This window comes from Erpetoichthys calabaricus, chromosome 10, assembly GCF_900747795.2.
Source record: "Erpetoichthys calabaricus chromosome 10, fErpCal1.3, whole genome shotgun sequence".
Classification (NCBI taxonomy): Eukaryota; Metazoa; Chordata; class Cladistia; order Polypteriformes; family Polypteridae; genus Erpetoichthys; species Erpetoichthys calabaricus.
The window spans coordinates 108,185,109-108,211,268 of record NC_041403.2 but is presented as its reverse complement, the minus strand read 5'-3'; the positions used below and the strand labels follow the sequence as shown (position 1 = coordinate 108,211,268).

At 38.8% G+C, this 26,160-nt stretch overlaps 1 protein-coding gene across 2 annotated transcripts in view; it reads left to right on the top strand.

Moving 5' to 3' along the window:
- Positions 1-13,173: 13,173 nt before the first annotated feature.
- The window catches only part of LOC114659305 (solute carrier family 17 member 9-like), a 55,751-nt gene continuing 42,764 nt past the window's right edge, over positions 13,174-26,160 (top strand). The window contains exons 1-3 of one of the 2 annotated variants that reach the window (XM_028811723.2): positions 13,174-13,630; positions 16,585-16,782; positions 23,077-23,216. In XM_028811723.2, the coding sequence (XP_028667556.1) occupies positions 13,503-13,630; positions 16,585-16,782; positions 23,077-23,216 (466 nt within the window). In that variant the 5' untranslated portion in view covers positions 13,174-13,502. The remainder of the gene's footprint in view (positions 13,631-16,584; positions 16,783-23,076; positions 23,217-26,160) is intronic. The other variant, XM_028811722.2, reaches the window with a different exon arrangement.

Sequence of the window (26,160 nt, the reverse complement as noted above, 5' to 3'; positions counted from 1 at the left end):
CTGGACCAACCAGCCTGCCTTCTGTATCATGAGAAAAACAGGTGCACTACTCTGAAATGAACTAGAAATGGACTTCTACAAAATGAAAGCCAGCGTGGATTCAGGAGGATCTCCCATTAATGAAATCCATTAGATGTTTGTGAACAGGCAAATGGAACGGCAAAATGCAGGCAGCAATGAAGTACAATATCAATATGTCACTGTGGTCTGCATGTTCAATAAACTTTGTACTAATATATCTAATGTGCTTATGAAATATTGCTCATTGTATATTTTATGTCTAGTTATTATGTTGCATTGCTAGCTTTGCTTTCAACTTATAGATTCCTACTTTTTTTTTCCACCGCTACGCCATATCAATTGTGAGAAAATATTACTTGGTCTATGCTGGGATAAACACTAAGGACATTTTTTGTTTTCAGAGATTTCTAGCAAAGAAAGTTCCTAGTTAAGCACTATTCTGTTACCAAACAATATTATCTTAAAGGGTTACCCCACCCTGATACTTGAGAGCCCTTTAATTGCTGGACCTGCAACAACACCACAAAGGGCAGCTTTTGAACGTGGGCCTCCAAACTTCTGCACCCTCCCAACAGCAGCTTTGTGAGCACCTCAGCTAACAACCAACTATGAGCAAGCATCCTAAACACTGCCGCAGATGCCATTCTGTCAAATTTCCAGTGGAGTTTTCTAGGCATAGCCTGAAGTGGATAGCATCCCAAATGATTATTTAATTCAGGCGAAATGTAAAATGACCACATGTGTTGTAATTAGTTTTTTTTTTTTTTATTGTTGTTGTTATTTAATCGCCATTGTGGCCTTGAAGTAGTACTGGAACTAGCTTTCCACAGTTCATCTCTAAAAATTAACCTGGGCTAATCGTAGAGGTGATTTCTCCATGCTGGACACAGGCTGGGGTGTAGGGGTGCAAACCAGCCAGTAGCTGGCTATACTAATTCTATTTAACAGATTGTGTTATTATTTAACACACCACATTTTCTATATTTTAATTGGGTTCTAAAACTTTCATGAATCTATTTGGGTTTTGTGTATTAAAGGTAAACAGAATCTGATTTAATGTGTTTTTGTTTCTGGTCACTGGGCTGCAAAATGTGAAAACTGTGAAATGGTTAAAAACATTTCTACATGCACTTGTGAAAAAGCTAGTACACCCTATGAAATGTTTTTTTTTCTTTCTCAACATATACAGTATGGGGATACCAGGGATTGATCTTAATTTAAACAGTATATTTAGATAAATGTGATGTAATTGGAAAATAAAACAATGAAAATTTGATTTTGCAATAATTTATTTAACAAATAAGCCCTATGGGCTTGATCAAGGTATGTAATAATGTATGTAATATGCTAACATTCTCTTCTCCTTCTCTCCCCACAGCACCAAGAAACTGCCCAGTGAGGTCTGTTAACCTCCCCCCTTCCAGTTCATCAACAATAATAAGCCTAGCTGCCCAGAAGGAGGTGTCTTGTGTGACCAGAGCAACCTGCCAGACGGAGCTCCTGTGATTGACCCATAATTCTGAGGCTGAGAGCCAAATCGGTTTTCTTTACATTTTGCCAAAGGGCTGGAACTTTAACGTCAAGTGGCTTTCCTTTTTTGTTGGAACTTTTCTGTTTCTTAAGCGGGACGATTGCAGTTTTAACTGTTGTGCGACCTGTCATTCCTGCACCCGGCCACAACACATATGATATTTCTGTCGGTGGAAAAAGTAAGTGCACCCTTGGCTTTAACAGCTGGCATTGCTTGCTTTGGCAGAGACAATTTCAAGTAGACATTTCCTTTGCCAACCAGTCTCTGACAGCGACTGGGAGAAAGTTCTTCCAACACCTCCAGGCAGAATTCTTTCATCTGTGCAATGTTTGAAAGGTGTCTTGGGTGCATGGACCATTTCAAATCCCCACTACAGCATCTCAGTGGAATTCAGATATAGGCCTTGACTTGGCCATTCCAGAACCCCCAACCTCATTCTTCTTAGTAATTACCTGGTGAATTTATTGACATGTTTGGGGTCATTATCATGTTACAAAGCCCACTTTTGTATGAGCTTCAATTTTCTGACAGATGTTCTCAATTTATCCTCAAGAACCCTCTGCTACAAAGAAGAATCCATAGTGAATTGAATGAAAGTGAGCTTTCCAGGTCCTAATGCAGCCCCAAACCATAACATTTCCCCCTTCATACTTCACAGTTTGTATCAGATTCTTGTAATCAAATGTTGCCTTCTGTTACTGTAGCCAAATATCTCAATCTATGTTTCGTTTGTACAAAACACATTCTTCGAATCTAGAACAAGGGTGGCAAACTCCAAGCCTCAAGTGCCGCAGTGGCTGCAAGTTTTCATTCTTATCATCTTCTTAATTAGTGACCAGTTTTTGCTGCTGATTACTTCTTTTAATTAACTTGACTCAGGCCCCATAGTTGTTTCTTTCTCTTTAATTAGCAGCCAAACAATAATGAGACACAAAACAGGCCACCACATGACCAGCTCCCCTATGCCCATTATACAATATCTGAAATTAAAAAGAGGTGATGGTCTTGATAAGGCTGATCTCTCAGGTCACCAAAACATTTTGATGGTGCTCTTAGAAAGAACAGAAAAACAACAGTTTTCGAAATGTGTGCTGTGGCAGAATGAGAGCAGCAACAAGCCATGGAATTAAATAACAGGTTTAATTAACATCAAGAATTGGCTTCTCATTAAGAAGGTGATTGGAGTGAAATTGGTTGGAGTTTGAAGCCCCAGTTTTGCTGGTCATCTGTTGGCTCGTTTCACATCTCATTTCTGCTTGGCTGTCATTTAATGAAGAAAGGAATCAATTCAGAGGGCCGAACTCTTCTAACAGGGCTATTAAAGTGAATTGGCGAAAAAGTTAATTAGCAGTGAAAACTGGTCACTGATTAGGAAAAGGGTTAGAATGAAAACATGCAGCCACTGCGGCACTCCAGGCCTGGAGTTCACCACCCCTGTTCTAGAAGTTCTGTTTTTTGTCTACATGTTCACGGGCAAAGATTAATCTTGCCCTCATATGCTTTCTGGACTCAAATGTTTAATCCTGGCACACCTCCCATGTTGATCTAATTTGTGCTGCCTCTTGCACTTTGACATCAAAAGTGGAAACAGCTGCATGAAGGTCCTGTGATGAAATGATGAGACTTCTTTTGGCATCTTACCTTTAAGAATTTATTAGGGTGGCCTGGCTTGGACAAGTTGGCAGTTGTCTGAAATCTTTTACACTTGAAGATGATCTTCCACAGAGTGTATTCATTGATTTCAATTCTTCAGGATCTTTTTAAATCCCTTACCTGACCCATAGGCATCTATAACCTTCTTTCTGAAGGCCTGAGACAGTTCCTTCGTTCTAGGCATGGAGGTAACACACACTTTAACAAAAAAGAGCAACAACACACACTTTAACAAAAAAAGAGCAAACTAAATGTCTTAGATTTAATAAGATGGGTTTCTCCAAGATCCTCTCTCTCTCTGATGTTCTAATCATTTGCGTCTAACTCTAATTTTAGGTATCTGAACTTCTTAAAAATGTAGGGATGTACTTAATTTTTCCAAATGCAAAATGTTCCTTTATTGTATGTTTGTTTAATTTATGCAATGGACTCCAAAATGTAAGTGTAGCACAGTGTTTGTTATATCACCTTTAACTATAGATACTATTTAAATGAAAATTAAATCTTGATATGTCCACATTTGTTAAAAAAAAACAAAACATTTCATGGGGTGTACTTATTTTTTCAAATGTACGAGTAAATGTTACATGTCTTCACCCATTCATTATTGGCAGCTTCTTCATTGTGATAATTCTTGTTAGCTAAAAATACATTTGACTGCACAAGACAATACATTAATTATGTAGAATATGGCATGAATATGTTCTTTTACTGTACAACCAATCATATAGCAAGGCAAGTCACACCTGGAATGTGTTTATTTCCATGTCTTTTATAAGCATAGATAACAAAGTATACAGCCGTGGTTACTAGGCAATCTGCAGGTATAGTGAAGCCAGTTTAAGAGCTGAAAGGAGATGCTGTGCTTCAAACAGGATACTCTCCGTAAGCACTGGTTAAACAGTAACACAGCCATATCTTTCAGTGGAAATTTAAATATCCTTGTTACACAAGAATGGAAAACCTGATCAGCTAGTCTGACACAATTAAGGAAGCTGTCTTTATCCTGTTTCAGCCTTTAAAAGTTCGTGTGCATGTATTCAAGGTGATATCTGCCATTGATTGATTGTCATTATTAGTCACACTTACTAATGAAAATAGTCGAGACATTATTCTAGAACAACAAAGCACAACAGAAACTGGTATCATAGTGTGGAGTACCATCACTGATTACAGATGATAATCTCTACTGCTTGCTGGGGACAGTTTGACCTACTGAAAATAAAGTATGGGCATTATGATCATCATCTCACAAACTTTTGTAGAAAGCCCTGTCTGTTTTGTGTCACTTTTCAAAACAGTGGTGCATGGTAACATGTGAGTATGACCTTCCAACAGTCTTCCATTGTTGGTTCTACCCTTGCACCCCTTTGCTATTGAAGCATCCACGCAAACCTGTGCTGCTGACTACTGTCTTCTCCCCAGTTATTATGGATCATTGCTTCCTTGGAGGAGGAATGCTTTGTTGGATGTGCCAAACCTGACACTTTATTCCCTACTAAAGACAACTTCTCCGTAGCCCCATCTTGGACCAACAGATATGTAATTTTTTTACACTGGCTTTGAAATAATCTTTGTAATGTATCATCTGTATCCTGATTTTCATGCCAGTTGGACCACTGATTTTGGAGGCGACTATTTTTGTCACAGAGTTTATGTTGTGATTGAGCCGTAATTTACAAAAAATGAAATTGTTAAGGCATATGTTAAATATAATTTTCATATCAAATTTTTATTTTTCATTTTTTATACACATTCATAGAAAAATAACATTTAGTCATAGCCTATTGCATTATAGTCTCACAGGGCAACACGGCATTTCCTGGCAGCACTGGATGGGGTGCCAATCCACTACAGAGCACTCTTACACATGTATCAGGCCTACATACAGTCGTCAGTTAAGTTTGAGGTGCAGGAGGAAACTAGCAACACACAGGAAATTTAATGTAATAACCAGCCAGGATTTCAAACTTGACACTTCAAAAAAGTAACAGGGCACAAACTGAATCCCAATACTCCATACAGTAACCAGGGGAAGAATTAAACTCTGGATTTTGGACTCTTGAGCTGTGAGGCTTTACTGCTATCCATTGCTTTGTTGTTTTGTCCAGACAATATGATATAAAATCTGAATTTTAAATCAGCCTGATGCCTCCAAGTCCTTGAATGAGAATATTTATAGCTTTTGCAAATCAAATGCAAAAAAAAAAAGGTTAGAAGATTGGAATCCTTGGTGGAAAAACTCCTTTCATTACAGGGTTGGGTTTGACAAGGTGTGTGAGTGCATTGTTCTATGGCATATCTGTGTTAAAAGTTAGTTTACAGTGCCTATAAAGTGTATTCACCCCTCAGGAAATTAACACATTTTAATATAATACAACATTATGGATTTGATTTGTCTTTTGTGACACTAATCAGCATAAAAATACTGTTTAATGTCAACGTGAAAACAGATTCCCGCAAAGTGGTCTAAATTAATTACAAATATAAAACACAAAACAATTGATTGCATAAGTATTTTCCCCCTTTAATATGCTCAACTAAATCATCACTTATGCAGCCAGTTGGTTTTAGACGTCTCATAATTAGTTCAGTGGAGATCACCCCTCTTTAGTTAAACGGTTTCAATTGATTGTAGTATAAATGAAGCTTATCTGGAACGTCCAACTAGTGGTGATTCAATAGGGTGGCCTACCCTACACAGTGAAGACAAAAGAACACTCACATCAGCTCTGTGAAAACGCGATTGAAAAGCACAGTCAGGGGATGGGGACAAGAAAGTATCCAAGTCATTGAAAATCCAGTGAAGTCAATGGAAAGAGTATGGTACAGCTGTAAATCTGCCTGGAGATGGATGTCTATAAAAAATGAGTGCTAGGGCAAGACAAAGACAAGTGAGGGAGGCCTTCAAATGACCTTTGAGAACTCTGATGGAATTACATACTACAGAAATAAGACGTTAGAGACTGTAACAACAGTTATTGCCCTGGTGCTTCACCAGTTGCAGCTTTATGGGAGAATGTCAAAGAGAAAAAATGCACATGACATCTCAGCTAGAGTTTGCTAGAAGGCACACGGGAGACTCTGAAGTCAGCTAGAAGAAAGATCTATGGTTTAATGAAATCAATATTGAGTTTTTTGGGCATCAGACTAAACACCATGCTTGGCATAAGCTAATCACTGAACATTTTCAAAAACACGCCATTCCCACCGTGATGTACGGTAGATGACAACATCATGGAGTGGGGATGGCTCTTAGCAGCAGGTCCTGGAAGGCTTGTGAGGGTAGAGAGTAAAATGAATGTGGTAAAATACACAAAAATCACAGAGGAAAAACGTGATACAGTACAATATGCAAGAAATCTGTGCCTTGAGAGAAGATTTCATTTCCACAAAGCCAATGACCCCAAGCAAAAAGCCAAAGCTACACAGGAATGGTCTCAAAACAACAATGTTAATGTACTGGAGTGGCCATATTTCAATCCAATAAGGAATTTGTGCCTGGCCTTGGAAAAAGTTCTTCACTCACAATCTCATGTAAAGTGACAGAGTTTGATTAGTTCTGCAAAGAAAAACAGAGAAAAAAAATCAATGTCCAGATGTGCAAATCTAAGAGAGAATGAGAGAGAGTGAGAGTGAGAGAGAGAGAGAGTGAGAAAGTGTGTGTGAGAGAGAGAGAGAGTGAGAAACTGACTTGTCCACTCAGACTCAATACTGTCATGGCTACCAAACGTACATCTACTAAATACTGACTTGAATGAGGCAAATGCTTATTTGATACATTATTTTGTGTTTTATAGCTGTATTTAATTTAGAACACTTTTCAGAAATCTGCATTCAGTTTGAAATTTAACTATCTTTCTCTAATTTGATAAAAAAAGCCAAATTAATTATGATTCAATGTTGTATGGATAATAAAGAGTGAAAATGTCCAAGGGGTGAATCATTTTTATAGGCACTGTATATCACTTCTTGGTTTATCCACAAGATAAACCTCTTACTTAATGTCATCCCCATCAGCCCATCAGGATCGTGACGACTTTTGTAAGAGCCGCTCTTAGTCATGTTAATAGTGAATTCATGTATTTGTTTGCCTAAGATTAAATGCAAGGCTTTACACTGATACATAGAATAGATTAATAGATGTGGTATAGTGGTTGAGGATTTGGACTTTGGACATCAGACCCTGAGGTTGTGGGTCCAATTCCCACCACTGTCACTTCAGCTGTCTTTGCTCCAAAAAAAAAATTGAAAAATAAATATAACTAATGGTATCTCAAATGTTTTAAGTCACCTTGGATAAAGGCATCAGCCAAATAATTAATAATAGCAGAATAATAACAGAAGGTTCTGCCTTATTCCCTTTTTGTACTGTTCCCTGATATTTATTCTTTTGTCTGACAAAGAACTGTTGGATCTGTATCTCAAGTAATTTCAGTAATCTTAATATTCTGAATGGTGTACCACAAGGATCTTTTCTGGGCTTGCTGCTTTTTTCAATCTACATGCTACCATTAGGCCAGATTAGCACAAAACACAAGGTGAACTACCACAGTTACACAGATGACACACAGCTTTACTTAACTCTAGTACCTAAAGACCCTGGAGCTCTGGGCCCTCTGATCAAATATCTTACAAGTATTTCTGGATAGGTAAGTAGTAATTTACTGACGCTTGAAAAAACAGAACAGAACAGAAACAGAAATCTTAGTGGTTGGCAAAAATGGAACTAGGGAATAAACCTAATCATGAAATCTGACCTAAACTTTAATTCTATTACTAGGACTGCATTTTTCCATCGCAAATATTAAGCCTTTTATAAACACTGCAAATGCTGGGAAATTAATTCTCCCTTTTATTTTTGGCTGACTACATTACTATAATACACTCCTAACTGGACTACCTAAGAAAGACATCAATTGGTTACAATTAGTTCAGAATTCAAAAGCAAGAATTTTAACCAGAAAAAGAAAATCTGAGCACATCTCAGCAGTTCCAGCATCATTATATTACCGGTGTTCTTTAGAATTAACTTTAAAAATACTAAGAATATTTTCTCCTTCCTGTGTTTAGGAATGCCTCTCCCCTACACTCCATGTTATAATGCCTTATCATCAAACCCCTCTTTAGAGACTTAAAAGAGATACAATTAAAGGACTCTACCTTTCAACTAATTATATACAGTACAGTATTTATTTTATGTAAGCCTGCATTGATTTATTTTTTATTTATTCATTATTATTCTTAACTAATTTAGATTTTTTTTCTTGTCACTTTTTCTTTGGACATTTTGTAAAGACCTTTGAGCTACATCCTGTTGCTGTAATTGGAACATCCCTGCTGCCTTGGTATAATTACCAATGTAAAAAATAAGATCAGATAGAGTGTCTGTTTGTAAACGTAACATACATAGGAATGTCATACAGTCATTTAGTAGTTTAGTAACTTAAAGAAACGTAACAAAGATAAAGAAGTCTGAAGCATCACGGTTCTTAATCCACCATAACGTCATTTTTCTCTTTGTTTTACCTGGTTTTACGTCAAAACTCTTTATTTATGCTCGACAATGACACACCACTAAGACTCAACTCATTGTTTTCTGCTAACGTAACGTTGCTAATCCTGTATCAGCTTTCTTAAACAAACTTCCGTGTTTAAGTGGACTAGTTTTTCAGGCTCTTTCTGTTTTCAAAGTACATTGTACTCCACTGTTGATATTGTGTCTTTTCCAAGCTCCTACTCGCATCTGGCACTACCACCTTCTTATTTCTAATTTTTGCCAAATTTCCAATATGTTCTACTCATGAGTTTGTTAGATTGAACCTTGTTGAATTCTCATCTACTCTATACAGCACCTTGGTGCACAGTGTTATACCGACTATGACTGTATTATAGAAACTTTGGAAATGTGGCTTTGGGGATGTGTATCATTTGTTTGTTAATTTGCTTAATTAACTGTATTGATCTTCTAAACCTATGTGAATTAAAGATGATTTTATAAGTGCTTCATAAGCTGTGCAGCAGCGGCATTAACCTCTGGAAAATAAAGTTATTAAATGCCAGCATTGAGCATGTGGACTGAACCCCATTCCATGATGCCTCCCAGTTACAGAGATGCAGGACTCCTGTTTACAATAACAACAACATTTATTTCTATAGCAAATTTTCATACACAGTATGTAGCTCAAAGTGCTTTACAAGATGTCAAAGAAATAGTTACAAGAAAAGAAAGACAAGTTAAATTAGGCAAGAATAATAAGTAATACAAAGCTAAATCCATATGAGCTTACAAAAAATAGATATTAGTAGAAAAGCAGAGTCCTAATATTTCGTTAAATGTAGAAAAATTTGTTGGTACCCAAACACAATAAAAGAAGGACCCACAATTTTCTCTGAAATAACTTGAAACTGACAAAAGTAATTTGCACCCATCATAGTTTATTTCATAAAAAACAGACTTTGCTTTAGAGTTTTGATTCAAACGAATATTTCACATAATCTCTCTATATATAAAAGAAAATCCTGGAATGGAAAGCAAATGCAAGGCTACGATACATGATAATCTCGAAAGACATTCTAAAGACCCGCGAGACCAAGGAGACTTGCCACGGGGGGACCATAAACATGAGACTTGGTGCCAAGAGATTGTCCCAGGGCCGTAGCAAAAAGGACTGCGGCTGTACAGGCTTTAAAAAGATTGAAAGGGCAGCGCAACAGCAGCTACCCCAATCGAACGCTAGCAGTGTTATACATCCTGCAAGAAAGAATTCAAACACGCCCGGGGCCATAAATAAAAGACAGGTATTGCTTTTACGATATGGCAGTGAGCCATCATTTAAAACAAGTCAACAGACCTCTAAGCTAGCAGTTGTTGGATTGCTTTTGGCAGGCAAGCATCATGTGCTTCGAGCTCTTAAAAGAATGACATGCGACAGGCAGAAAAGGCAGCTAGCAAGCAGCAAAAAGACAGCAAATGATCCAAAGGCATATCCTTAGCGTACGTTCAGCCGCAACACCCTTCACAACACGAGCAGTATTATACGTCTGGGAAGAAAGAGATGCAACCACGCGAGGGGCAGGAAATAAAGAAACAAGTATTGTTTTTACAAAAGGTTTTAAAGTACTAGTGAAAATAATGCATATGTAACAATTCACAAGAAAATAACAATCTCTTTAAATTGTAGATTGCCTGCCTAAGGTAAAGTCATCCCTGATGAATGGGGACGTGGGAATGTGGGGTCCTTTCATAAGAATAGCGCTATTTCAGATGTGGAATGGCAAAATGGGGGCAGCAGCTTGATGAATGAGGTCTCCAGGACTTAAAACAAATCCATATTATGTGATATCATCTAATGTGAAATTCTACTCTGTACTTCTAGAATGTTTATTTTTATACTGTATTGAGGATTTATTCTGTTCTATGTATTGTACTGTATTGTATTGACCCCCTTCTTTTGGACACCCACTGCACACCCAACCTACCTGGAAAGCGGTCTCTCTTTGTACTGTCTTTCCCAAGGTTTCTTCCATTCCGTTTTTTCTGGTCTTCTTAGAGGGTCAAGGCTGGGGGGCTGTCAAGAGGCAGGGCCTGTTAAAGCCCATTGCGGCACTTCTTGTGTGATTTTGGGCTATACAAAAAATAAATTGTATTGTATATCCGGTAAACCAAACACCACGGGTCGGCGAGTGAAGCAAGCAGGGGGTGGAGCCCCCTAGTAATACAAAAGAAAATGGCATAGACAAAAATGGTGGGACCCTTAACCCTTATATTTTGTTGCACAATGTTTAGAGGCAATCCCCACAAGCAAGTGATTCCTGTAGATCTCAGTGAGCCCCCTGAACTTGTCATCAGGTAGTCTGGCCCCCTCTTCCTGAGAAAACTGCTCTAGCTGTGTCATGTTTGAAGGGTGCCTTCTCCAGACTGCACGTTTCAGTTCTTTTCATAGATGTTCCATAGGATTCAAATCAGGGCTCATAGAAGGACACTTCAGAATAGTCCAATATTTTATTCTTAGCCATTCTTGTGTGCTTTTGGGTCTTTATCCTGTGGGAGGATCCATGACCTGTGCCTGAGACAGAGCTTTCTGTCACTGGGCAATATATTTCACTCCAGAATGTCTTGATAATCTTGAGATTTTATTGTTCCTGCACAGGTTCAAGGCACCTCATACCAGACGAAACACAGCAGGCCCAAAACATAACTGAGCCTCCTCCAGGTTTCACAGTAGGTTTGATGAAAGCTTCATTTTTTCATCTGTGGACATAGAGCTGTTGACTTGTCAAAAAAGTCCAGTTTTTCCTCATCAGTCCAAAGGACATTCTCCCAGAAGCACTGTAGCTTGTTAATATAAATTTTAGCAAATTCCAGTCTGTCTATTTAGTTTTTTCTTTCAACAGCTATTCTTTGCAGTCAGACACTATTGGACGCTGACCTTGGAGTTCAGCTTGTATCTCTTTGGAAGATGTCCTTGGATTTTTGTCTACTATTCTCACTATCCTTCTTCCCATTCTAGGGTTGATTTCCCTCTTGTGACTGTATCCATAGAGGCTGGCTGCAGTCCCATGGACCCTTAGACCTCTTAATGACATTTGCAACTGTTTTCACAGGTCCATCAAGCTGCTTGGAAATGGTCTTACGGCCTCTGCCTTAGCATGCTTGTCCTATCATTTTCTTTCTGATCTCCTCAGACAATTCTCTCCTTTGCTTTTTTTGTGGGCCATGTTCAGTGTGGGACACACGAAGATACCAAACAACAGAGTGACTACTTTTCTCTGTTTAAATAGGCTAAATTACTGATGAACAATTGGAGACTCATGTGATACTAATTAAAGCAAACTGAAAAAAAAATCACTCTAATCCAGTTATTTAGGATCTTTTCTAGAGGTATCAACAAATATATCCAGGGAATTTTAGAATATCTTTGTAGAATAAGCAATATTTTTTCCAATATTTCCCTTGCTTTGCTTTACTCAAAGACATTTCAAAGGCTTGCAGGTATTCGTGGGATAATTGCTTTTCATTTAATCACTTTTCAGGATGCATATGACACTTTTTCAATGAAGTGTAAGGTTAACAACAAATGTGTCCATGTCTGTATAATATCGTATTCTAAAAAAGAAAAAAGTAATAAACAAAAAAAAAAAACACTGGGCATTCAACGTAACATAAATATTCTTCAGTCATTCCTCATTGTTTCCAGGCTTTGTCCCAGAGGATTTGACGCAGACGGTCTCCTGGCATTGCATCGCAGGTGACTGCACAGTGCCCTAGTCAGGTGGCAGTGGTGCAAAATGGCAGGTAAATTGATTTTCTTAGTGTCATGAAGTCAGAGAGAGGTGAGGTTTGAATATTGTGGGCCAAGTGGCTTCATTTTTCCAGTGCCTTAATTGCTAGACCACATTAGTTTGGCTAATTTTATAATTGCTCTATACAGTAACAACCAGGTGTATGGTGTTAGAATGCCAGACTCCTAGAATAAATGCTGTTTAAACATCCATCCAATTTCTATTTGTCCAGTTCATGATAGTAGGGGCTACGTCTATCCAGTCAGCATTTGCAGTGAGACCCTAAACGCCTGAGCATCAGGGCACAGTCCTATATACAGTACAGTGCGTGCCCAATAAACCCACGACTTGAGTATCCCGATGAACACCCACGACACACGGGGAGACCGTGCAAACTCCACATAGACAGCGCCAGGGACGGACACTGGCGTTAAGAAGCAGCTGCTTTATCCGTTACAAAACCAAGCAATTAAATTTTATCATACGACAGCGGACTAAGAGGAGGTGGGTTGGGCTGTGCTGTATTTGGCTTGAGGAAATTTTTTATCGTTTTGGCATTGAAGATGACGTATAAATAAGGGAACAAAATTGGATTTTTGAAAGGGGTTTCGCGCCATTCTCTAAGCTAAGCAAGCAAGAAAGAATCGATTTTAAAGTGTTTTTAGACCTTGACGTTCGCAGCGAAGAGGCCGAGCTTGCGGCTGCACTTCCTGATGCGCTCGACAGGCAAGCAGGAAGAGTTGCGTGGCACTACGAACGACACGTGGATTGAGAAATCTGCCCACTTTAAAATGGCCAAAAGTGAACTGCTTTGTGACGCGCGCCACTCTTTACTTCCTTCAGTTGCAGGGAGCGGCTGTGGGAAGGGTGCGAGTCGCTTTATCTGCTAAACATGCCAATTGAAAAGAGCATTTACGGCGACTAGAAAGCACTGCTAAACTGCAGGAGTTACGACAGAATAAAATCCAAGAAAAAAAAATAAAAGACTCGAGGAACTCGTTTGGGTCGTTGAATGGCCATTCTGCAGAAACACATTAAGCACTCCAATTTGGAATTAGTGGAGGACGCTTCGCTACTGGTCTTGAGTGAAGTGGGACCGCAAAACAAGACGGGCGAAACTGGTGATCCATTTTGGTCCAGGTGAGTGGGCTGCTTACTTTGTTAGACATCTATGACCCCCGCTAAAGTTTGAATGGAATACCGGGTGAAACGCAACTTGGTTTTGAGCAGATAGGAAGAACATAGACCGTTCGTATTAGCCACGAGCGGAGAAAGTTCTTAGTTGTGGATGGGTTAATTCTGGGCTGCCTTGGAGTTATTTTAAAGAAGGTTTAGTTACATGGTAAATTGTATTGGACACCTATCAGAATCGATGCGCTTCCTCTGTATTAGTGCTACCGGTATATCTGTATCGCAGGAGTGCAGTTTTAGATCTATGCAAACGTGTATAAGTCTCCCTACCCACGTTTTATTTTTAGACATTTCGTAAACAGGGTTGCGGTGTACGATCATGCGAATTCAAGAAAATGTGCAAAGGTTTCATCTTCCTCAGAACAATGTGGACGGAAACGCACTACAGTACTCTTAATAATAATATATTTAACCTGCCGTACAGTTCATTTTCGGAAAGCAATAACTGACGGCAAATCTCCACATTTTTCACAACCTGTATTTTATTAGTCTTCGCATTTTAAAAGTAAAAGTAACTTTTAAAATATTCATCGGACTACTTTCCAGGATAAAAACACTTGCACATATACTGTACAGTTAAGGAAGCATTCATAGGTTAGGCACCCTTACAACGCTTAAAATATTGAAATAAAATTAATTTAAAGAGGTCGTCGGAAAAAGGAATGACAGGGAGATGGTTAAAAGAGAACCTTTAACAGAGACAGCAAGTTTTAAGAAGAGTACTTACAGCCAAGTACAACCCTTACAATATAATCACGCTTGCCATGGTAAACAAACCGTACAACGGAGCTAAATCTCCGACCTCCGATTGGGGCACGAAATCTCTTAGTTGAGTTAAGGTTAGGGCTTCTCGTAGGTTTATGCTGGAAGACTTTTCAAAAGAAAAACTGGCGAAGATAAGTAAAAGTCAAACGTATGTATTTGAAGATGAACGCCAGACTGCGCAATGTCATCTGGTATAAAATAATCATGTATAGACGTTAATTTTGACTTTCATCAAAAAAGTGTTTCTGAGGCACAGTCTAGCCAAGCAGGCGCCGGTTGCTGTCCTGGACGGGATGCCAGTCAGTCGCGGGGTTCACGATTAACTCATCTTATGTGGAACAGCGAGTCCTGTCGAGTGGAGTAAGTGATATGTAGTATATGGTGTTAAAAAGTGTAGGATGTACTTGGAATCAAAGGAATACATTCTCCAACACGTTAATATAAATCTTTTTTTTTTTAAGTTAGCATTTCGTTTTATGGTTTCCGCCACACCCACGCATTGTCTGTCTGGGTTATTTTTCGCCTGCTTCCCGACTACATCGTAATGATGTGTGTGCGCCTGTGTAAAGTTACTAGGTGACTTTGATTTGGCCATGTGCTCTTGGATTAACTAGCACTGCCTCCCTCCTGAGATTGGCTGTAGGCCCCTGCAACTCAAAACTTGAGTTCAGAAGGATTGTAAATAAAGGGATGCACCTTTTCTGGTGTACAAACTCACTTTACTTTTTAAAATACAAATTAAATGAACTTTCACACCAAGCCTAAATTGACATTCTTGTTTATGACAATGGTTGAAGAGTTGACCACTTACCACTAGTGTGTTCATTACAATGTTATCTTATTATAGAATACCTAGAGGAACTTGTTTTATTTTATGCTGTTCAGTAGTGTTAATTCTGACTTACCCACTTATCACCCCATATAAAACAGAATTACTGTAACAGTCATTTGCTTGGTGTAAGGCTCTTGGCTGAAATGGACTGCTTTTCCTCCAGTGCCTTGAAAATCACAGGATGTTCAATTTTAATTGACTTCATGCTTTCAATTAAGTGGACCGTTTACTCTGCCTTTCTAAAAAGCATTTTGTGTTCACCTTAAAATGGTCCATGCCTTTATTTCTTAACCCAGTTATCAAGTTCCAGGTCAGCAGGAATATGCAATGTGCCATACTGAATAAGACACAAGTGATTGACAACAACTAATGGGAAGCATTTTGAAAGGCCACCCTTAGATAACATTATTGACCAGATTTAAAAAATCAAGTTCTTAAAATAAGTACTCCTTATACAAACATCACTGTATGTGTTTAATAATAAGAACTCTCTTTATATCTCTGTGTGTGTGTATATATGTATGTATGTATATAGGTTTGATGGAATGGGTGGAGATGTTGAACATATACGAACAGTTTTTTGTTCAACACCTTTATTCTGTTTGTTTTGTGGGATGCAATATTAAAATTATAATGGAATACCTAGGGTAGAAGAAATTTGCATAGAGACTAAATCGCAACTGACACCTTAAGAATAGGGAATCAGAAATTTCCTTTTCTTTTCTTTCCACGTTTTTCACTTTTTTTTTTGTTTCTCTTCCTCAATCTCATTGGCAGAACATACCACAATGGTAAGTGGTGTATGGCCACTACAGTGTTAGTAAGAAATCATATTTCCACTGTTCCCTTTAAGGTTTTAGTCAGAAACAATGCATTATTTGGCCACAAATGGCTCGAGAAGAGTTCCCCTTTCGTTTTGTTTCCTTGTCAATTTACTAGTTGACCATCTGGCCATAATGGGGTAGTGATTGGGAATGGAAGGGGTCAAATTCCAAACCTTTCATGTAGCAAGTAGTCTTTATTGCTTAAAGTAATTTCCTTCGGGATTAATAAAGTGTAATAAAATAAAATTAAATAAAAAAAATATATACAATCGCAGATTGATTTCCTTCTGTTAAATTGTTACAAAGTGAAAAAAGAATGCATAAATTAGGCAACAAGTCACTCTTTTTTGGAACATACAGTATATAGTGTGTGTGTGTGTATGTGTATATATATATATATATTTTTTTTTTTTACACATTTGTCATTTACAATAATAACTGTGTGTATTTATTTAAGCATTCCTTTTTTCTCACACTTGCAGGCCAGTTGCTCGGATCTGGACATTGGTGCTTCTGATAGGGACATGTCTTCTTTACTGTGCTCGAGTGGCTATGCCAATATGTGCAGTTGCTATGGCGGATCAGTTCAAGTGGAGCAAAAAGGAGTCTGGCATTGCTCTCGGCAGCTTCTTCTGGGGGTATTGCTTGACACAGGTCCTTGGAGGATATATCAGTGATAGGTATGTCCAAACGGTAATGTGACTTCTTGTCAAATTAATCTACCATTATAAACATTAGAGAGGCTCACTGTAAAGCAAGCGAACGAAGAAAACTGTGCGGATGCACTATCAGATGTTCCACAGGGCACTGGAGTCCTCTAGTCTTTCTGGTAAGTTAAAACTGCAACTGTGAATCAGAACACACAGAAGCAATTAAGTTGTCAGTTGTTTAAAGCCCCTTCCCCCATTTGTCCCACTGCAAGGGAACTTTAACCAAACTAGTTTTAATAATTAACTCCTTTAACCTTTTTACAGCTCATCAACCCTTAAAATGCTAATGGGTTTCGGCCAGGTGCCCAAGTATACCTTAAGCTTCTTGTGGACCTTTCCAAATGTGCCTTTTGAAAGCTGAGAAGCAAATGCTTATTCATATGCTGGTGAGAAACAGGAATGTGGTTTGCTTTTAACGACTGAATTATAATTATTATTCAGTTAGCTTTTTTTTATGAATTGCTAGTGATTTCTTAGATGGTAGTTCCTTTGAAGTTTTAGACTGTATAATTTGGAACTGGGCCTAACTTGATGAACATGTATACTTTGAAAGACATTCTGTCAGCCATGTTTACTTGTGAAATTAAATCTGGAACGTTGTCGACTAAAAAGATTTACTACAAATCCTGTGGTAGTATAAGTAACAGTTAAAAAGTCAAGTCAGGTACAAGAAAGTAGACTTGTGTTTGCTTGAGCTATAGATATTCCTTTGGCTGAGTCTACTTCAGAATGTGTGCTACAGGAACAAAAAAGTGAGAAAGGGTCTGGGGTGATTGTTAAACATATATAAATGCATAGGCCACATAAGGCTAGTTTCTTAAAATGTGCATTGTCTTAATCGGTTATATGTGGTAGTGCTGGGCGGTATACCGGTTCATACTGAAAACCGTTTTTTATTTTTTTTATGATATGGATTTTTCTTATACCACAACACCGGATTAAATTGCCTTAACGACGTTCGGAACATGGCGCAGCGGGAAACTGTTCAAGTGGGGACCTTTTTCACTGTTACACCGCTAAACACAGATTTGTTGCACTAGGGCTCTTTTTCACTGCTACACCACCAAATAGTGGGCGGTAGCATAGGTATGCCGCGCGGTGAAAATGGACAGAGAGCCGAAAAAAAGCAGTCACATCTGTCGCCTGGAGATGCTTTAGTTTTAAAAGGTCAGATGTGTAAATACTGTTTCTATACTACTGGATAATACTGCAAGCCAAGTTGTACTTGTTTTATTTGTTTTCAATACAGTGTAATGTACCTGGGTACTGTGTAATAGTGTGACGACATTTTGACTTTATTCTCGACATTTCCACTTTAATCTTGACGCTTATGACGAGAATATATTCTTTTGACTTTATTCTCGTAATTTGTCATTAAAGTAGAACATTGTAAACTAAACTTCATCATAAAATAAATATTTAATTTACTAGATTTTCTCAAACCCCGTCATAAGTTATATAGCACATTAAATGCTTTGTGTTAAGTGATTCGTTCAGAGATGGGCGCAACTCTGAATGGATGGCATAATTAAACATGTATTATGAAGATATTTTTAAAGTTCTGAACACTCCGTGGGCTAAGTTTATAACTAGTTTTAATTTCACAAAGACGTTTATCGTGTGGTGATTGGTTATGTGGTTAAAGAAAAAGGAAGGATAGGAACTGGGGTTTTGGTAGCCTACGTCAGATTGAGACAGCATGCATGCAATAAAGATAGCCTGCTCAGAAGAACATGCATTGAATTCTGTGTTCGTGTCTCCGACCAGCAGATCACAAACCCAACATTTACACAATATTTAAGTTAAACCTGTGCGATAGCTATTCATACATCCAGTTTTTTGGAGCCTCGTCACACCTGCCATAAAGTTCTCTACACTGAACATACACCTGGGGACCCCTTACTGCGAGGGAGCAGCACTACCGCCTCACTACCGTGCATGTGTAATACCTTCTTTAATGCATTTCATCATGAAAATGATATCAAGTATTTATCTTAGCATTCTAAATTTTCAGAAAGCAGGAATATCATGAAGTGAATGGATTCTGTATGGTGATCGCTTAAGAAGCGTAGTGATTAACCACTGGGTCGGGGAACGTAACACAAAGCATTTAATGTGCTGCATTAATTTATGACGGGGTAAATTAAGTAATTGATTAAACATTGATTTTAGGAAGAAGTTTAGTTTACGACATTCTACTTTAATTATGAAGTAAACTATGAGAATAAAGTGGAAATGTTGACTTTGTTCTCGACATATAGTTTGTTTTTTTCTTCCCAGTATAGCTTAGCTTGAAGCAATGTCCATATTAATGCAGTTTGCGTAAATGATGGTTCAGCTGGTAAAGATGTCATCACCAAGTTGCACTTGTTGTATTTTATTTTAATTTGGTGAATACTGTGTAATGCACCTGGGCTTGAAGTAATAGTGCAACTATCAGTAATAATACTATTATTTATTTTATTGTTATTATTTATTAGTTTAAATATTATGCAGTTTAATGATGATAAAGTTGTTTAAAAAGTCACTTTAACGTGTCAGTGGACAGAGATTGTTAACATTAACAAAGTGTAGTTGGTTTACAAAAAATATTTACTATTTATTCCTTTTCTAAGACATATTCGGTGCAATACAATTTTTGACAAGCACTTCTGGATATTTTACTAAGTCTAAATGCCTCTTTGTATGGTTGAAAATATATTGTCAAAATTATAGTTTGTTTTTGCAAAATTTGTTCAATAAAAAGGTTCTATATTTTGACTGCATCTGTCATGCAATGTGATACCTTCTCCATTAGTGCCACCCCCTTGAAAACTATCACTTTATGGGGCAATGCAAAACTGTATTAATACTTGTGTGCACATTAAAATTTTTTTTTTTTTTGTACAATACTCTTGACAGTGGAATAGGTTATTCTTAGCCAGTAATTGCAGTGGAAAATGTGGTTAACATCCACTCATGCATGGGGGAAAAAAATACCGTTGAATACCGTGAAACTGGGATAATTCATAAAAATACCGTGATATAGAATTTTGGTCATACCGCCCACCCCTAATATGTGGATTACTATTACTAGGACACAGGGCAATACTCTTCATTGTGAGGGATGTGAGAGTGTGTGTTTTTTTTTTGTTTTTAATTAACATCGTATGACAAAGTCTTAACTTTAATATATTTATGGTATGGTAGTAAGTTTGGGTGGCGCAGTGGGTAGCGCTGCTGCCTTGCAGTTGGGAGACCTGGGGACCTGGGTTCACTTCCCGGGTCCTCCATGCGTGGAGTTTGCATGTTCTCCCCGTGTCTGCGTGGGTTTCCTCCGGGCGCTCCAGTTTCCTCCCACAGTCCAAAGACTTTAAGGTTAGGTGGATTGGCGATTCTAAATTGGCCCTAGTGTGTGTGTTTGTGTGTGCCCTGCGGTGGGTCGGCACCCTGCTCGGGATTGGTTCCTGCCTTGTGCCCTGTGTTGGATGGGATTGGCTCCAGTAGACCCCCGTGACCCTGTGTTCGGATTCAGCGGGTTGGAAAATGGATGGATGGATAGTAAGTTTGGAACAAATTTAGTGTTTTTCTTCATGTCGGCATGCCCAGCGCTACTTCTTAGGTATTACCTGGCCTAAATTAAGCAATTTCATTGTTTGGAGATTCTGCAAGGTTTATTTTAGGGAGGAGGTGAGACAGGCACTGGGCGTCAGTGAAGAGCTACCAGACAGCTAGGAAACTACAGCAGATGTAGTAAGGGTGACAGCAAGAAGGAGGAAAAGGAAACCTAGTGGTGGAATGAGGAAATACAGGAGAGTATACAGAGGAAGAGGATGGCAAAGAAGTGGGATAGTCAGAGAGATGCAGAAAGTAGACAAGAGTACAAGGAGATAAGGCGCAAGGTAAAGAGAGAGGTGGCGAAGGCTAAAGAAAAGGCGTATGATAAGTTGTATGAGAGGTTGGACATTAAGGAGGGAGAAAAGGATCTGTACCGATTGGCAAAGGGACCGAGCTGGGAAAGATGTGCAGCAGGTTAGAGTGATAAAGATGGAAATGTACTCACAAGCAAGGAGAGTGTGTTGAGCAGAATAAAAGAGTACTTTGAGAGGCTGATGAATGAAGAAAGAGAAGAGGTTGAATGATGAGGAGATAGTGAATCAGGAAGTGCAACGGATTAGCAAGGAGGAAGCAAGGACAGCTATGAAGAGGATGAAAAATGGAAAGGCCGTTGGTCCAGATGACATACCTATGGAAGCATGGATGTGTTTAGGAGAGATGGCAGTGGAGTTTTTAACAAGATTGTTTAATGGAATCTTGGAAAGTGAGAGGATGCCTGAGGAGTGGAGAAGTGTACTGGTGCTGATATTTAAGAAAAAGGGGGATGTGCAGGACTTCAGTAACTACAGGGGAATAAAATTGATGAGCCACAGCATGAAGCTATGGGAAAGAGTAGTGGAAGCTAGGTTAAGAAGTGAGGTGATGATTAGTGAGCAGCAGTATGGTTTCATGCCAAGAAAGAGCACCACAGATGCAATGTTTGCTCTGAGGATGTTGATGGAGATGTTTAGAGAAGGCCTGAAGGAGTTGCATTGCGTTTTTGTGGACCTGGAGAAAGCGTATGACAGGGTGCCTCAAGAGGAGCTGTGGTATTGTATGAGGAAATCGGGAGTGGCAGAGAAGTACGTAAGAGTTGTACAGGATATGTACGAGGGAAGTGTGACAGTGGTGAGGTCTGCGGTAGGAGTGACGGATGCATTCAAGTTGGCGGTGGGATTACATCAGGGATCGGCTCTGAGCCCTTTCTTATTTGCAATGGTGATGGACAGGTTGACAGATGATATTAGACAGGATTCCCTGTGGACTATGATGTTTGCTGATGACATTGCGATCTGTAGCGATAGTAGGGAGCAGGTTGAGGAGACCCTGGAGAGGAATGAAGGTCAATGGGAACAAGACAGAATACATGTGTGTAAATGAGAGGGAGGTCAGTGGAATGGTGAGGATGCAGGGAGTAGAGTTGGCGAAGGTGATGAGTTTAAATACTTGGGATCAACAGTACAGAGTAATGGGGATTGTGAAAGAGAGGTGAAAAAGAGAGTGCAGGCAGGGTGGAATGGGTGAAGAGGAGTGTCAGGAGTAATTTGTGACAGACCGGTAACAGCAAGAGTGAATGGGAAGGTCTACAGGACAGTAGTGAGACCAGCTATGTTATATGGGTTGGAGACGGTGGCACTGACCAGAAAGCAGGAGACAGAGCTGGAGGTGGCAGAGTTCAAGATGCTATGATTTGCATTGGGTGTGACGAGGATGGATAGGATTAGAAATGAGTACATTAGAGGGTCAGCTCAAGTTGGACAGTTGGGAGACAAAGTCAGAGAGGCGAGATTGCATTGGTTTGGACATGTGCAGAGGAGAGTTGCTGGGTATATACAGTATATGCAGGGGAAGAAGGGGGAAAAATGGAAGGCCTAATGTGAAGGTTTATGGATGTGGTGAGAGAGGACATGCAGGTGATGGGTGTGTGTAATAGAGCAAGATGCAGAGGACAAAGATATGGAAGAAGATGATCTGCTGTGGCAACCCATAAAGGGAACAGCCGAAAGAAGGAGAATCTGTCTCGGAGCTCCTGAGCCTGATCACGTGATCCTTCTCCCTCTGTTTCTCTCTCTCTCTGTGAAGTTGATGTGTTCTCCCATTATTTGCATTTGTTTCCTCCCACATGCCAAATGTGTACACATTAGGTCAATTGGAGTGTCACTATTACTATAATATGTTGTGATGGTGTCGTGTATTGTTTAATTGTATTTACCTTGTTATATGTATGGATGTAACTCCAAGAGAAGTTTCTTGCAACTACTGTATGTTGCCTGACAATAAAAGTTCAAGTTAAAATCTAAATTGGCCTGAGTAAGTGTGCCCTATTCAGAGCTGGTTCCTATCTTGTGTATATTTCCTATCTGACAGCTCTAGCCCTATAATGGGATAAGCAGGTTCCTAATTTAAAGGTACAAAACACTTTATTAGGGACTGCTTAAATTCAAGTAGAGTATTTATACATGCAACATTAAAATGGCACATTGACATATTTTGTTGTATTTATATACTCTTAGACATCCAGTAGTAACCAAAGGCAAACTTATTTACCAATAACATTTGTTTTTTTTCCAGATTTTAAGTTTTTTTTTTTTTTTTTTTTTTTTTTTGTTATTGTATATTTATATATCTGGATGCTTGGGGAAGCCCTAAAGTAAGTAAACCATTGGCATTTATTTATTTATTTTATAGGGTAGGTGGAGAGAAAGTGCTGCTGCTGTCTGCCACTGCCTGGGGCTGTTTGACGGCTTTCACCCCAATGATTGCTCACATCAGCTCTGTACCTCTACTCTCATTGACACTGTCTAGATTTTTAACGGGATTGCTGCAAGGTAAGGAAAATATGCATATATGTTAGCTGCACGTAAGCAGTGGATAAAGCCAGATTTTGACAAAAGGCCATGAAAATATGGTAAATTAATTTTGAGCAGCCAGTTTTACTGTCTCATTGCCCATTCTTTCTACATTTTGTCTTCTAATCATGTGAAGGATACATTTTAAATAATCTTGCATGGGAATATGTTGAATCCTTCAACTTTATAATATACTAGATGTGTATATTAGGTTAATTGTCATTTCTAAACTGGTCCTATAGAAGTGAGAGTGCTGTGAGAAGGACTGGTACCTTATCCTGGGTTTGTTCCCTCCTTGCCACGATGCTTCTGCTGAGCTATGGTCTGATTCCATGATACCAACCTGCATTGACCAAGTTCAATAACAGATGCATCTACCTGTACAAATCAACATGATCTTTTTACCTGTTTTCAGTAGGCTTATGAGCTTTGCCTAATTATACAGAATCATATAGTCTGGCCAAAATGTTCTGCCTTCAGTTCTGTGCTGGTTGCGTAATTCATCTACCTTCATTATAATTTCCACTTTCCAGGAGACACATTTCCTCCTGGCTTGCTGCCCTCCAATTAACTCTTAATGTTATAAATGAGTGGAATTATACTGTGACCTCTGGTGCTCTTGCAAAGATGGCTACCAGCTGTGTATGCTATTGCCAAGCATACAAACTGAAGAGCCACATCTCGGTAAGCTCAGATTTATAGCAGTCCATCTCGGCCATACTCCATTATGTAGCACACACGCACATTTTTTTTTTTTTTTTTTTATTTATTAAGTAATTGTAAGTTTTTGTAACTATAGATGATCTCTGTAGAGTTAGAGAAGTGCCATTTTAATAGAAATATATTGCATTTTTTAAAGGCAATTAAATACCACATTGTAACAGGTACTAAGATTCCTTAACAGCAGGGGCCTCATGTATAACGCTATGCATAGAACTCGCACTATAACATGGCGTAAGCACAAAAGCGGGAATTTGCGTACACACAGAAAAATCCAGATGCATAAATCTGTGCGTTTGCCAACTTCCACGTTCTTCCGCTACATAAATCCCGATCAGCGTGAAAAGTAACGCACATGCACGCGCCTCCTGCCCCACCCCAACTCCTCCCAGAATTACACCTCTTTGAATATGCAAATCAATATAAATGGCCCTTAAGCTCAGCATTCTGTAAAAAGACAATGGGGAAAATAGAACAATTTCAGTGAATACCAAGTGGAGGCAAGGAAAAACTTACTATTCATTGGTTTAAACAGTGATATAATCAACAAAAGGACGTTGATCGAGTGACATAGCGTGTCGGAGAAACTCGAAAGCTCAAGTTCACAAAGTCGCACAGTGCCCGAAATAAAAAAGAAGTTGTCACATATCAAAGTCGCTTTGAAAAGATGAGTTGTAGCCCACCGTCTGAGTATCATATGAAAGCTTATTAGGGTACAGAGAAAAAAAATAGGCACACAGTGGGGGGAAAAAGCTCGAAATGTCAACTTTAATCTCGAAATTTCCACTTTAATCACGTAGTTTATTTTGTCATTAAAGTAGAACATCATAAACTTCATCTTAAAATCGTTTAATTTGGTAGTTTCTCAAATCCCATCGTAACTAAAGTAGCACGTTAAATGCTTTGTTTTGTATTTGATCTTCTATGTGCTCTGTGTGTGAATCACTACGTGCTTCTGGGCTTTCTCTTCCTCCGACAGGACACAGAATCCATTACATTCGTAATATTACAGCTCTCTGAATAATTAAAATACTGAGAATGTATACGTGATATCTTTTTCATGATGATAGGAATGAAAGCATGTTATTAAACACGGGAACACGGCGCAGTGATTGTTCATGTCTCACGCAAGATGCTTGCTGCGTCATGCGCGACCTTCGATGAAATAATTTATTGTCGCAGTACTGTCTCTTTCAAACGTACTAACCTCCAATTCCTGTCCTTACTTTTCTTTCTCCAAATACCCAATCGCCACATAATCGGCTCTGTAATCGACGATAAGCCATCTGTAAGCTTAGAACGACGATTCTTCAAAACGTTTAAGGAACATTGAAATATCTTTATAGTACATGTTTAATTATTCTATCCGTCTATCCTTCCAGTGACGCGCCAGCACCAGCAAGAATACAGCACGAGGTAGGAACAATCCGTGAACTATCTAGTGCTGCGGCACCGTGTCCTCACATGTTTAATTATTAACAATATAGATTATTTAAATGAAGTTAGTTTTATCTGTATAATATAATCAACATATTTTGCTGTATTTCCTCTTAAAAATGATATCGTCATCATATGTAAATACGAGCTTTATAAAGTGGCGCAGGTTGTGCAATATTATAACTACTAGCCAGCCCGCGGCGTACCATACGCCGCATAATCAGGCCGCTTTTTTAATGATTTTTAAGCACAGGGAAAAAATTAACATTTGAAAAATCCGGAGGAGAGGGGAAGGACACCCATTACGCCCCATCCGTCATGCTAGTCTGCTGATTTCTCATTCAGTAACTTGTGAGTAGTGATGGGCGGGGTGAAGCCTCGCGAAGCATCAACACGTTTGAAGCAATTGTGTCGGAAATCGTATCGAAGCTTCGAAGCATTTGACACTCACCTCTCTCGTGACATCTCCTGGCCATTTTCATTAACGTTACAGAAACTTATGATACACTTTAATGACGTCTGTTAAAACTCTTATTGCTTTTATTTTTTCGTAGCTACAGACTGACAACGAAGAGAAGGGTTCGTCAGCAGCTTCTAGTGTCTGATGTCTAAAAAATATAAATATAACTAACGCCGACATGCAGAATGCACTATACGATAGCAAGAGTTAAACAAAATAAGACGCCTCACCTCATGCATTCCCAGCTCTTTCAATTAGTATTTACTTTTGCACTGTATCATTATAATCGCTCCTGTTATTAGTATT